Source organism: Lycium ferocissimum, chromosome 9, assembly GCF_029784015.1.
Source record: "Lycium ferocissimum isolate CSIRO_LF1 chromosome 9, AGI_CSIRO_Lferr_CH_V1, whole genome shotgun sequence".
In the NCBI taxonomy this organism is placed as follows: domain Eukaryota; kingdom Viridiplantae; phylum Streptophyta; class Magnoliopsida; order Solanales; family Solanaceae; genus Lycium; species Lycium ferocissimum.
The window spans coordinates 43,320,972-43,335,914 of NC_081350.1; the positions used below are offsets into that span (position 1 = coordinate 43,320,972).

The window sequence follows — 14,943 nt, forward strand, 5'->3', positions numbered from 1 at the left end:
CTACATAATTATTCCATAAATTTATCTCCGTAAATAAGCCTTAAATGATACCAAAAAAGAAAGATTCATACCTTACTTCCGCTAATACCGCGATATCTCCAATACTTGCCTTACTCCCAAGCCACAAATTCACCGTAACACAATAGTATAATCGTAGCTATACGCCGGCGGAACCCGAATCCGGAGATTTTTACTTAACTCGCGTTGAAATTTAATGGAGGGAAGGTTGGAGAACTCTCTAGAATTTTTTTGGGATTTTTTTTTTGGGGGGTGGTTTCTTGGCTGAAAATAAAGGGTTAAACCCCTTTATATAGTTGCTCCAAAGTCGGCACTGTAGCAGTTACTGTTCACCGCCTTACTGTAGCAAAGACATAAATACTTATTCAACATCCGATCTCTTTATTTGCATACTTGGATATGTCCAAAACTCCATACAGTCTGTATAACTTATTCAACATCCCAAACTTAGCAAAACTTATTTTATTTTTTTCCGATTCGTTTAACCTCCAACCTTCGCGGCACTTACTTATCACTTGTTGAACATAACATAAACACTTATAACTTCAAACATAATCCTGTCCTTTGAGCTTATGTGACTAACCTATGATGCAACTTAACGCACGAAAATACGGGATGTAACAGATATTATGAATGTCGTGGTGTTGTTTGGGAGCTGTTTTACTATTTGAGGGAAAGTGGTTGAAACAAACGAAATGCTGCCCAATTTCCGTTAGCCTTATCCGCTTTAGTTTAGGCTCAAGTATACCTTCAACAATCTAACCTTCGTACGAACCCCTTTGTATGTAGAATCATAAGTCGGAAGGAAAGCTTTTAGTTGACGTCGTTAAGGAGATACAAAGGTATGTAAGGCTACCCCCTTTCCTTTCAAAGGCATGATCCCTATGTTTTGACTCCATACATGTCATTCATCATATTTTTACTCCTAGAAATGCCAGAAGTCTATAGTTTCTGAAGAATCTTACGATGACTCCAATCTTAGAGATTTTCAAACCTAAGTTTCTAGATGATTTCATGACGCGACTGAGTGAGCTGTAAAGCATATGGCCTCAGCTTATGTCTGAGTGAGCTATATAACATATGGCCTCAGTTTATGTCATGGACCATTCAAGGTGAGACCTAACAGTGATAATGACGTCATAATGTATTCGGAGGTTTAGGACCTTACGTCACTCCGAGAGAGCGCACTTTTATTTGGGCTCTCATGCATGCTACGTATATTATATGTATTTATGATATGTATATGTACAAAGGGGATATGGGGAAAGGTGAGGCGCTATAGACGCATAGCCACCTGATCAGCTGGTATCTTATGATATCATCCCGGACGAGGGATGCCCGGACGTAGGCTATATGGGTAATGGATCGGGCCGTACGTTCCACGACAATGTATTGATATATGGATCGGGCTGCACGTTCCGCAGCAATACGTGATATGATGATATTTTCATGAGTACGCATGCATGACTCCGCCTTAAGGGGCAAGCAGTTACTGGTTATCTTCTTATCTTTATTTTATCTTCTTATTCTCTCCTTATTTCATGACGCATGCCTTACATACTCGGTACATTGTTCGTACTGACATCCTTTTTCTTCTTGGATGCTGTGCTCATGCCCACAGGTAGACAGGGAGACGATCCAGCTTCCTAGGAGTCAGATCAGCTTGTGCAGGAGCACTTCCATAGACCGGAGGTGCAGTTTCTGATATATTCTTTTGCGTACATACTCGGGCACGACGGGGTCCTGTCCCGTCTTCATGATTCCAGTACTTCAGTTAGAGGCTCGTAGATACTCATGTGTGGGTAGTGGATGTTATGTGACCCTCATTGTATCTTCCGTACATTATTTTTTTGCTGCCATGTAGACTTATGTATATATGCATATGTTTTACAGAATAGCTTATGATCGGTCCACTGTAAGCGAGATTATATGTGTTCATGTTGGGATGATAGTAGTACGATGAGTGGTGCTCGATGGATAGCTCCGGGTACCCGTCATGGCCCCCTAGTCGGGTCGTGACACGGGTCTATAGCCCACAAGATATTTTTGTACAAGTCTTTAAACGGGACAGAATTTAAACAGTGGCACAAAATGCTACTATTTGTGCAAATCTACACGAAGCACAAGAACTTGATTGAAACCGAATACGAGACGGTTATTATCCCATTATAATGCAATACCAAATTCTCCTCGTCAAACACCCTTCCCATGCAAAACAATCTCAAAAATAACAAAGCATTGGAGAAACAGGAACATAGAAAGAGACATCTCACACACTTGCATTAAGCAACATGAAAATAGATTACAGAGTTACATGACCAAAAGTAGACCTCAGATCAGTTACTTAAGTTATTCACACTACAACTAGGGATACAAAGAAGGCAGACTGAAGTTGCTTTCTCTTGTTCCCATTTATTTCCACATATACATTTACCTACTACATCCACTCACATCCATTAACTTGACAAACTGGTTTTCTGAAGGTTTCCTGGTCGAGATGCCACTTCCTACTCGCTGTCAGTATCCATATACCCGTACTCAGGTCGGTCCTCTATCTCAGCAGGTGGACCTTGCTTCCTCACCTGAAATGACCAAAATGAGAACGAGAGATAGAGATGGAGAGATTACAACAATGACGGTAAAGATGCAAAGGATGAGAAACTTTTAAATGATCTTGAAGAGAACCTTGAAGTAGCTCTCCAGCCTAAACTGCACAAGTTCATTTTCCCGTTTAATACCCTCAAACACAAACGTTAACCTGCTAACATTTCTGAGGTCAGTACAATCATCAGCAAATAATAAAGTCATAAATTTTCTCCTTATATCTTACGCTTCAAAATCTCCACACTTCAAGTTTTGCCACATGCAATTGATTTGGTGCTTCACTTTTACAGCTCCTATACTGCAAGCACACAAAGCAGACTCGATTACTAGCCAATACAAAAACAGGACAACACAGGCAGTAGACAAACAAACGGGACATCAATCAAAAACACCTGATACTTTTAACTATGAAAATACTATTGGAAATACCCGTTCACAGGCTGCCAAAAGTACCTCCGTTTTACTTCCCCATTTGATCACCTTTTCCTCTCCTAACCACCCCAAAAGAGAGGGGAAACAGAAAAAGAAGAAAAAAAATACGGAAAACGATCCGTGAAGTTGGAGAATAGGGAACACTGACCTGATGGTTTTTTTCTTCAATAAAACGATCCGTGAAGTTGGAGAACAGAGGACACTGACCTGATGGTTTTTTTCTTGAATCGATTAAGGAGCCTCTTTATCTCAGGGATATGGTAGGGACGTTGTTTCCTGTATGCATATATAACAGACCTATGAGGGGGGAAGGGGTGAAGAAGTTGAAAAAGAAATTTAGAGAAGAACACAAGTACTTACAGTTCTGCCCCCATTAAGCCAAGAATTTTAGCAGCATCCCTGAAATACTCACCATAAACATCCTCAAGAAACCCCTCAGCGTCATTTTCCAACCATTCCAGTTCCACAAATCGCCTATTAAGAATTTCCTGCAGATACACAACAAATTACTTTCCATTAAGTAGAAAACTCATTCTAGAAGTAACGGTTCCAATTAAAAAGACATGTATAGCCATCCCTCGGCCGGTCCTCCTTTGCCACATCAATCTTTTATTGGGAATTGATCAACATGATGGGGGATCAAAAACATTGCGAGAAAGTCACATTTTAGACCCTAGGATCTGGAACTTTGTCCTCCATTTATCGTTTTTAAGCTAAGTATCATTGTCCTTTGCCTATTAATAATTATTGTAAAACTAGTCATTTTGTTATTTTTCCTGTCAAAAGTAGTAGATCTGCATCAGAGTACCATTTTACCCTGCTATCACGGCCACCTTATGCTCAGTATATAGCATAGATGGTCCTCCTTGAAGATGAGCAAGGGATAAAAGAAATAAAATGGTAAAAAATGATCAAAAAAAGAAAGTAGGGCATAGGATCTGAATCAGACCTAATCAAAAAGTAACTGCTCAATTTGGCAATGTATCGAGCAAAATTGTTTGCCATTCTCGATAGTATCAACCTTCTTCAAAGCTAGCAGACGGGATTTGAAGGCATGAAACCTGATGCAGAAATGCTTTATATGGGTAGATCAGCTGTGGAAAAACTTTATCAACCTAAAGAAAATTAGGTGGGTAATTCCAGGAAACATCAAAGCAGTGCTAGAATGCTGGAATAGAGATGGAAATATATCAAAAAAGGAGGAACGATGTAAGATTGTCCCTGCATGTATTTAGTGGTCTATTTGGGCAGAAAGGAATCAGAGATGTTTTGAGAACAAAAGCTGCAATATTCAGAAGCTCAAGATGAACTCTTAGGCCTTTTATATTTTTGGTGTAAACAGGAGTCAGCAAAACAAACTGAAGATATTTTCAATGTTCTAGACAGTTTGTAACTAGCAATAGATATAGGAGCCCTTTTAGTAAGTGAACTCTTTTTTTAGGGGGATTACAATTTGTTTGTGTAGTGTACCTGTGGATATTAATATAAATGTTACCATTCTCAAAAAAAAAAAAAAATGTCTTGAACCCGTCACATGTTTATATATGGTTGATGATCCAATGGGATGATATGTATGACACTTGTGCAAACACGAAAAAGGACGCAGATGTTTGAGCAAGTCATCTCTTACGTAAGCAACTTCTGCTTTCACCAGTTTAACTGAATATCAATGAATCAGAAAATTGGGTGAAACATGACTGTCAAAACATCACAAAATTATCACTTCATTACTTCTACATAATCTCGGTAGATTTACCGTAACTATTCTTGTAATCGCATGAAATAAATAAGAGAGGTCCAGAAATGGAAACAAGTGAGGGTTGCTCAGTTGGTAAAGCACCTCCACCCACGACCAGTAGGTCCAAGGTTCGAGTCACGCTGGAGGGGAAGTGTGGGAACACTGTAGATCCTCTAAAGTTTGGGGGGAAGGGGGGTGGTAAAAAACAAGACGAGGTCCAGAAATCCATAATGAAATCAGTTTAGGATTCTCCAATTGCTTTTCTTTAAATTAGTAAAATTCATTGAATTCGCACGCACCAAGTTTTCCGACAAATCCAGGGGAACAAGCTCAAGGCGATTAAATAAGACAATATTGAAAGTCTTCCATTTCTGCAAAATATCTTTTTGACCCTTGGAGAACTTCTTTCGTCTCTAGAAACCCCTTTATTTGTATGTGTCAACATGTTGCAGGCTGTGTGATAAACACAAAAAAAAAAAAACTAAGGGACCAAGAATTCGTGATGAGAACTTAACACTAGCACTCGGCTATGTATCTGACTATCTATTATACTTCTAATTCTCTGATAGTATGCATATTTTTGTATGAAACTTTTATCAATTCTTAAAGGAACTAAAAAATGGAGGCAAGCTAAAACTATGAATTTTTGCCCCCTATCAACTCTGTCATTATGGACGTGTCATGCAAAAAAGTGTTCTTCGAAAGAAAAAAAGAAAAACAAAACAGAAAAAGGAAATTAAGTTATCCCTTTGCTTTATTTGAAGTGACATTGTGTGAATGGATGTGGAATTAAAGAAATTAAAGTGACTTGAATGCCATATTGGATTCTTTAGGCTTGCAAAAGCTTGTATAGGGTGTAAAACCTTTTCAGGAACCCCTAAATTGTTGCACATTAAATAAAGGGAGAATGACGTATATATACATATGAATAGGGTATATTTACAAAATATGACGATACTTTTCAGTCTACAAAATATAACAATAGATTTCTTACAAAACATATACAAAATTTTTTCACTCAAGGCTTGGAAAATTCGCTCAAATATTTGTGTATGAAAACTGTATGAAATGTGTATATTTCGCTCAGGGCTTAAAAATTTCGCTCAAAATTTTGTGTATGAAAACTGTATGAATTATGTATGTCACTCCATGCTTAGAATTTCGCTCACATTTTTCGTGTATGAAAAATTGTATAAAATCGGTATGAAATGTGTATATCTCGCTTAAGACTTAGAATTTCGGTCAAAATGTCTTGTATAAAAACTCTATAAAATTGGTATGATATATATATATATATATATATAATTGTATATACATGATGTATAAAGTTCATATTAGGTTTTAGAAAATTTAGTACAACTAAAACAATATTATATACAACTTTCATACAAATTTAATACAACGACAACAACATACAAAATTTAAGAAACAAATTTCATATAAACTCAACATACAATTATCATACAACTTTAATACAATTTTGAATCTCACTTCAAAATTTGAAGAGAAACCAAATTTCATCAAATCCACAATCAGATCCGCTAATTTTCCTAATTCTTCCTCGATTTGAATCTGCATAGTGGATAATATAAACCATACAACGATACATAAGTAATACTAGTGAAATCTTAACCGAACAACCATGTTATAGGAATCTGCCATGGTTGATAAATCTACCCAACGGGGAACTTAAGAAGAAAAGAGAACATAATGTTTTGAGTAGTCACAAAATGATGATTTGATTTAATGATTCGAGATAATTGCCACAAAGTTATTTGAGATAACAAAAGTTTCAGATTCGTGAAATTTCCCGATCGATAGTTGAATTTTGGGTAGTTTGGTTGTCCCGCCGATGAACGCGTCGTTCTTTGCCTCCGTTTTCCATAATAAAATTGCCCTTTTTCCTCTGTTTTTACACCACATCTCCATCTCCATAACCACCATGAAACACGTCCCCAAAACACCGATCAACACAATAGACACAGCAGAGGTTGAGTAAAATGGAGAGAAGGGGAAGAGAGGGTAGGTGGTTGGGTAAAGGGAAAGGGAAGGGTGGGCGGCTGGGAAACGGGAAGGGGAAGAGTGGGCTTTTAACTTTTCCAGATCTTGTAGGACTTGTAATTAAATTGTTATATTTTATAAATAAGGAAAAGTATCCTTATGTTTTGTAATATAATGTCTTAAGTGGTATTATTAGGTCATTTTCCCTTATAAATTGGGCCAGAGAGTGTAATAAAATATAGCGAAGGCAGACTAATAAAAGCACAGTTTAAGTAGACATACTCATATACAATGTGCATTACGAGGAAATGCCAATCAAGATGGAAGGCATGAGTTGTTTTGCTAAGAATCTGCTCTTATTATTTTAATGAATACATTCTTTCAGAATTCTAATTTAACTCATTCATGTTGAGAAATAAATGAATGAACAAAGCACCAAACACATAGCATGGTTTATTTGTTTGACTGAAGCCCTTTGCTTCTAATTTCCTTAGTTCCTTTGTTGATCTCTCACTCAAAACGTGCTACTCCCTTCGTCCCAATTTATGTAGCACCATTTAACTAGGCACGGCGTTTAAGAAAGAAATGAAGACTTTTAAAATTTGTGGTCCAAAACAAGTCTTATATATTTTAAATCATCTCAATAAGGGTAAAAGGAGAATTTTAAAGTTAAATTATTTCTAAAAATAGAAAGGTGACATTCTTCTTGGGAAAGACTAAAAAGAAAAACGTGTCACATAAACTGGACCGAGAGAGTACATTTTTTAGAGAGTACATTTTTTAGAGAGTACATTTTTTATTCTATGTTGTGCTGAATGATTTCCTTCCTATGATAATCCAAACTTTCCTAATGCATCCCCAGATAACATTAAACTATACCGTGCTTTCACAAGATTTAACCACTTTGATAGCTTTAAAAGTACAATTTCTTCGATTGAGTACTACTTATAGATAGTCTTCAATCAAAATGACAACTAAACATTTTTCACTAAATATAATTTGCATTTGAACTCTAAATATGTAATTTAGATATTATTTGATAACCCAATGTTGAAAAAATGAGTCAAAATTAACATCTCTTAATAACTAAACAAAATAAAACTGCAGGATAATTAGGTATTAAGAGATGTTAGTTTTGACTCATTTCTCTATGACGTTTTTTCTTAACAGTGCAGAGATTGATACTAAACTTCTCTGAGGAACTCTGTATAAACTAATTAAAAGGCTTTGAACTCTTTATATGTATGAGATTCTTTACTTTATGAAACTGCCACTTGATCCAGAAAAGTGAGAGATGTTAAGCAACAAAACCAAACCAAGAAATATCCAAATCGTGAATTCAAAAAGTAATTAAAAAATGCTGAAAGAAATCGAAGAAAGTTACCATTAAATGCTCGCCATGTAAGAACAGTGAACAAAATTAGAAACCAGCTTTTACATCGAAGCAGCGAATATTACCTGACTGTCAAGAACTAAGCAGTAGAAAGCTTTATATGGTTACTGAAGCTATTGTCATACATTTTATCTTCCTTTAGATATGTTGAAGTCATGCATACATATACTGAACAAAATTAATGTAAACTTAGCTAAAAACAAATCGCGACAGAAGGAAATGATCCATGCATTTATCAACTAGTTGAGATCAAACCAAATATTTGTGCAGGAAAAGGTGTGAGGCTTAAAGAACCTTAAAAAAGAAAATTATTTAATATTGAAATGAAATAAACACGGATAGAGTAAAATGGATATAGAGGATTTATATAGCCAACCCGACCCTAACTGATGGTATTCAGATATAGTTGATTGATTGAATCAATGCATAGCACAATTTGAAATTCCAATAGATGAAAGAAAATAATAGTGCTAAAAGACTTTCTAATTAATAGTTAAGGTAACTGAATCAGTTCCCTTAAAAAGTATAGCCCTTGTCGCAACAGGTGAGGGCCAGCAGTCAATGAAAGGGGGGAAATTATGGAAGATCATGGCTCAAATACCAATGCTAATGGGAGTTAGCAGGTATTCATTGGAATAGTCGAGGTGTCTGTGGCTGGCTATTTAAAAAAAAATAAAAAATTGCACCTCTTTTGCCCATATTGGACATCAACTGTCTTTCGATCCAATTCTTCTACAGCAACTCATGTATCCATTTCTCATAAAATAAGGCCACCTATAGTTGTTACATAGGTTACTAATATCTCTTCAGCCTCTTAAAGAAAAGTGGGATTCCAAGCATTTAACTATCAGAATAACCATGTCAATTTGTCAACAAACAACAGTAGGAAAAAGCCAGAGCTAAGAAATGCATAAATCACCGAAAAATCAACTTTTTAAAGTCACGACAACATTAACTTTCTATTCAGCCTCCAATTCCCGGCTACTATTCTTCTAGGTATCCCCGCTTGGTGTGCAAGTTCAGGAAAAAAAAAAATTATCTGACGGCCTCCGACAAAACTAAATGTAAGCCCAAGAACTTGGTTCTAAACATAGCATCATCAACAAAATATTCTTTTTGATGACCATGAAATCCCCGAGGACCAACTGATGCACGGTTCAAAACTCTGTGGATAATAGGCTCGCCTTCTTATTTTGCCGCACTTATGTACCAGGCCTTTGTCCACCCAGTGGGGTTCGAACATGTGACGTGTGCCTAACCACACATAGGGGCGGAGCCAAGTGGGTGGAAGGGGGTTCATCCCTTTGGCGAATTACATTATCTATATAAGGTTAACAATACTTTTTGTGTTTATACAATAGATTATAAGGTTAACAATACTTTTTGTGTTTATACAATGGATGTTGAAATCTTTGGCTTCTTTTTATGTTTACATCTTTTATATTCTGAAACCTTTCCCTCAGTGAAAATCCTGGCTCCGTCGTTACCCACACATGCTCTTACTACTAGAGCAATGCCTTGGGGCCAACATCATCAACATTTCTATTATCTGAAATGCAAGTATAGCGGAAGAACTAAGTTCTCACATAGGTAATTTGGATCATTCAATGTTTATAAGGAGATCGAAATCATATTGCTATTCCAGTAATAATAACTTAAAATCCAATTAAGACTAGTTGAGAAACTACTTAATTCAAAAAAAAATTCTTTTCCTTTTTATGATATTGCATTTGCCATTCCAAAACGTCCGAAATATGCTTACTAGTGTTCATTATGTTTATTGATGTGCAGTTTATTATGTTTAGGTTCAGTAGGCTGACATAATTCAACAGACACATAATCAAACTGTGGTAATACGATTATAAGTGCAATATACTATTACCAGAAATGGCAGGGGAGAGCAATAAATATCCGTATTTGTCCATTCCATTTTGAGAGAGAAGAAAATCACTTTGGAAGTAGAGAGAGAGAGAGAGCCATTTGGCGAATTGCAGAAATAGCCCTTTTTAGGACTGAATAGTTGAAATTTATAAAATTTATAAAGATTTTAAAGTTTAGCCATCTCAAAATTTAAAGGCCTTCACACTGTTAGATATAAGGGCAACTACATAAATGACTACATTTTGAGGGTTTTTTTTTTTTTTAGGCGTAGCTACATTTTAGCTAATTACATTTCGTAGCTACAGTAGATTGGATTCAAAATTCGGATTGTATTCAAAATTCGGTTGAGTCAGATTTCGTTGTATTCAAGTCAGATGTATTCAACTAAGTTGTATTCAAGTCAAATGTATTCAAGTCAACTGTATTCATTTGTAGATACTTTTACACTGTATTCACTTTATTATATTTAAAATCGGTTGTATACAAAAAAATATCCTTCAAAATACACCACAAAACACTGAATTTTGCACTAAAAAAATTAACGAATACATTCAAAAACTACAACAACAACAACATGCCCAGTAGAATCCCACAATGTGGGGAATACATTCAAAAACTGAATACAAGAAATAAAATTCACTGTATTCATTTGTATACAAAAAGATCTTCTTCGAAATACATGCGAAAAACACTGTATACACTGTATGTATACAACAAATCAGTGTATTTTGTATTTTCCTGTCAGATTTCGGTCAGACCTGACTATTTCTGTTACACCTCGAAAAATTTTCCGTTGATGCACAGTGAATAGGCGAAGGAAGAGCACGAAGTATATGGTGTTACGATAAGTAAGGAATAGCATTTGATGATTCTAGATAAGATTTCAAAGACATTTGAAGTAGGAGACGAAAGTTGTTAAGGAAAGTAAGGTATATGTCATGTGTCGGGCAAGATTTACGAGCATCGAATTAATGATGACTTAATGAAGTTTTGGAGAAGAGTTATAATGTCCCTTGGATTGTTTTGGAGTGTTAAGTAAGTGTTAAGAAGGTTCCATAAGGATTTAAGAACAAACAAATAAAGGAATTGAGACTGTGGGAACTTTGGTAAAACTTGGCAAAATTTTCGGACAAAATTTTGGTCCACATTGGTGGGGGCATATCTCCTAGAATATGAGGAGTTTTCATGTGTTTCTTTCTTCCAAATTTAATTTCATCGAGTCTAGTTTCCAACGCAACAAACCGCTCATCAATGTGACATCTGAGTAAAAAGTTATGGCCATTCTACGACGGTATGTCGAGCGAGAGAAATCCTACGGACCATTTGACGCCCCGTAGAACTTTTGACGGTCCGTAGGAAATCCTACGGTCCGTCAAATGGACCCAGCCCAGTGTCAAATGGTCACAGTGACTCATTTTTGGACTGGGCAGTTCTACGGACCATTTTGACGGTCCGTAGGAATTTATACGGCCCGTCAAAATGGGCACAGAATTACCCGACGAGATCAGATTTTTCAGTCATTAAAAGGAGACCCACGTTCAATTATTTCATTTCATTCTCATTCCACACAAAGTCAAGAACCCTCTAGAATATTCTCCACTCTGCACACACAAGAAATCAAAGGAAATCAAAGATCAATACCAAGAAATCAAGTGATTCAAGTGTAAGAAATCCATCAAAATTCATCTAAGCCAAGAAATCCAAGTGAAGGTGAAACTAGGGTTTTTCTCAAGTGAAGTGTTTGCACCCAAGGTTTATTCCTACACCATCTAAGGTAAAACGTGTGCATTAAAGGACAACGAGCAAGTAATAGAATAGTTAAACGACAAAGGTAAAACGTGTGCATTAAAGGACAACGAGCAAGCAATAGAATAGTTAAACGACAAAGGTATGTAAGGCTCAATCTTTCCTTCTAAGGCATGAATCTTATGGTATGAATTTCCTCCTTATTTATGAATTTCCTATCTTCTAGAAAACCATGAGTCCTTGTTTATGAATAGCCATACGAGATAAGAGATATGTTACGAGTATGCTAACGATACGGTGATAGCTTAAGTCTAAGAGATGCTATATAGCCTATGATATAATGTTCCTATTAAGCTAATGAAGCTATCCATAGTTCGTTGATGTTGGTTATTGTATACACTCACCTTATGTGCTAATTCCTTCAAGGTGAGGTGAAATGTTCATGAATGCCCTATAATGTAATCGGGGGTTCACGACCTTACGTCACCCCGATAAAGTGTAATCATCCGTATGAGTCCTATGCGTAAATTGTGATGAATTATGATGAGCAATTATGGTAGTGCCATGATATGCTTACGAGATGATTAGAAATGATGAGTCTTTGATATGTATGATGATGTTTAGCTTATAATATACCTATGAGGCGCGTGATGATGATGTATACGCATATGTGACGAGTAACAATGGTAAGTATACGGTATATGTTATGAAGTTCACGTCATGGAAATGATATTATTTCTAATAGGCATCCTTGATGTAAATGCATGTTTTATGGAAAGCTATGATAAGCATATGAGATGTATGTGATTATAAGAGACACACCGAGCCCCGTTATGGCCGGGTACGAAAGGTAAATGTGGGATATTGTTGAGCCCTACGTGGCCGAATACGGATATGGTCGAGCCCTACGTGGCCGAATACGGGTGCTGTCGAGCCACTGCGTGGCCGAATACGGATATGGTCGAGCCCTACGTAGCCGAATACGGGTGCTGTCGAGCCACTGCGTGGCCGAATACGGATATTATCGAGCCCTACGTGGCCGAATACGGATATTGTTCAAATGTGTATAAACAGATACGACACTATGATAGGTATATGTATGTGTTATGATGAATGTGAGATGATGATAGGTCGTGCTAAGATCAAGATATGCTTATGTGACGTATAATGATGTTAAGGATAACACCGAACCTTCATGGTCGGTACGCAATATAATAAGCTACATGTATGATACATATATGAGTACGAATAAGCTATATATATGACATCTTTATGAGTACGATCATGCCATGTATATGCCATCGATTAGAGTATGAATATGTTAAGACCATGTAAGTGCCAAGTAAGGGCTATGTATGTGCAAAGATATGAATGTATGTATGTGAGTACGAAATAGAAATGGAACGTCCCTACGGAAAGCAGGTAAGTGCTATGATGAGGATGCTATTGTCTCCCATCTTATGTTATTTCATACGATTATCCATTATGTTTCCATATTGATATTGATTATGCTTTACATACTCAGTACACATTTCGTACTGACGTCCGTTTTCTTTGGACGCTGTGTTCATGCCCACAGGTAGACAGAGAGACGGTGCAAACTCATAGTAGTTATCAGCAGATTGACAAGAGCCCTCCTTTGTTCCGGAGGTGCTATTTTGAGACAGCATTTTGTGTACATGTATTTTGGGGCACGACGGGGCCCTGTCCCGTCCATATGTCTAGTACTCCAGTAGAGGCTCGTAGATACGTATGTGTGGGTAGTATGATCTCACAGTCCTTATGTATATGCATGTATATATATATATATATATATATATATTATTTTGATAGCCGAGGGGCTTATGTTTATAAAGTAAATATGTTTTAAATGAAAGTCGTTTTCTATGATTATGAATGATGAGAAATATGAATGAAGGCAGGATAAGTAATAGAACGAGTGGTGCTCGGTGGATAGCCCCGGGTACCCGTCATGGCCCCTAGCCGGGTCGTGACAATTTCCAATTAGATTCCGGTCAGATCTGACTGTTTCCGGTCAGATTCGGCCCAGATCTGACTGTTTCCGTCCAAATCTGACATCGACGCCACCAGATCTATGAAAACACCGCTGTCACCGTCATCGTCACCAACAACCACCACTGTATCCTTCATCAACACCAACAACCGGCGGTGTATCCTTCATCTTCGGCGATACAACGACGCAGGGGAAAGAGGGACGAAAATGGAAGTACTTTCGCTAGACAACTCATTACAGGTCAAATTCCCTTAACCTCCATTAATTAATTTTCTTCTTCTATTAGTTTACTACAAGATTACAGAAGCAAAAAGTTTCAGGCTTTTCAGTTGCAGAGCATAAAAGAGAAGATACGGCCAATCTTTCACCGTTTTTCTGCAATTTAAACCTTTTAAGTTTCAACCATACAAATTGGTCCTGATTAAAGCCAAGTCAGATTTTGACCAGATCTGACTGTTTCGGTCCAGATATGACCCACTATCTATTGTAATTTTAGTGACCAATAATATTAAGGTATTCTACTTTAAATATATATATATATAGCTATTAATTGTATTTAACATATTACTCTTAGCTATAGGATGTAATTTATCTAAACTCTTGCTACTAAATATAAATATGTACTAGTGTTAGTTATGCCATGTAGATTTTCCTAGATTTAAAAATGTTTTTTTTGTGCGGATTGCCCTTTAAAAGCATTGGTCTTTAATTTTTGTCCCTCAAATTTGAAATCTTTAAGTTTTGTCCTTTGCCTAAAAACCCATGGGTTCAGGATTCGAATCCCCGCTCAGACCAAAAAAAAAATTGCAAAGCAGAGGTTTAGATTCGCTAGGCCATCGGGCATAGTTTGTCTTATGACTGCAGGCAAACTATGCCTTGCAAAACTATGCCTGAGGCCTAACTTTGACTTGCAAAACTCTGCCTGCGGGTAGAGTTTGCAGGCAAATTATGCCTGATGGCTTGCAAAACTATACCTGAGGCCTAACTATGGCTTGCAAAACTATGCCTGAGACCTAACTTTGGCTTGCAAAACTCTGCCTGCAGGTAGAGTTTTGCATTCAAAATTCTGCCTGAGGCTTAACTTTTGCCCGAATAGACCTAACTTTGCTATAAAAC

The 14,943-nt window shown here is 36.8% G+C and overlaps 1 protein-coding gene and 1 long non-coding RNA gene across 3 annotated transcripts; one reads left to right on the plus strand and one right to left on the minus strand.

The window, feature by feature from the left end:
- Positions 1–2,271: 2,271 nt before the first annotated feature.
- On the minus strand, positions 2,272–10,179 carry LOC132029245 (pseudo histidine-containing phosphotransfer protein 1-like). 2 transcript variants are annotated; one of them, XM_059418562.1, is made up of 6 exons: positions 10,069–10,179; positions 3,415–3,542; positions 3,262–3,330; positions 2,849–2,920; positions 2,704–2,776; positions 2,272–2,600 (listed from the first exon to the last, which is right to left on the minus strand). In XM_059418562.1, exons 1-6 carry the CDS (start codon positions 10,114–10,116, stop codon positions 2,526–2,528), a joined length of 465 nt encoding a protein of 154 aa, XP_059274545.1. In that variant the 5' UTR covers positions 10,117–10,179; the 3' UTR covers positions 2,272–2,525. The 2 variants fall into 2 exon arrangements, 1 of the variants encoding a protein (XP_059274545.1); XR_009407750.1 differs by lacking the exon at positions 2,272–2,600 and having other exon boundaries at positions 2,849–3,202.
- Positions 10,180–10,482: 303 nt separating this feature from the next.
- LOC132029246 (uncharacterized) lies at positions 10,483–14,463 on the plus strand. Its single transcript, XR_009407751.1, has 2 exons — positions 10,483–10,818; positions 13,797–14,463. It is a non-coding gene; the product is annotated as an uncharacterized LOC132029246 (long non-coding RNA).
- Positions 14,464–14,943: the final 480 nt, after the last annotated feature.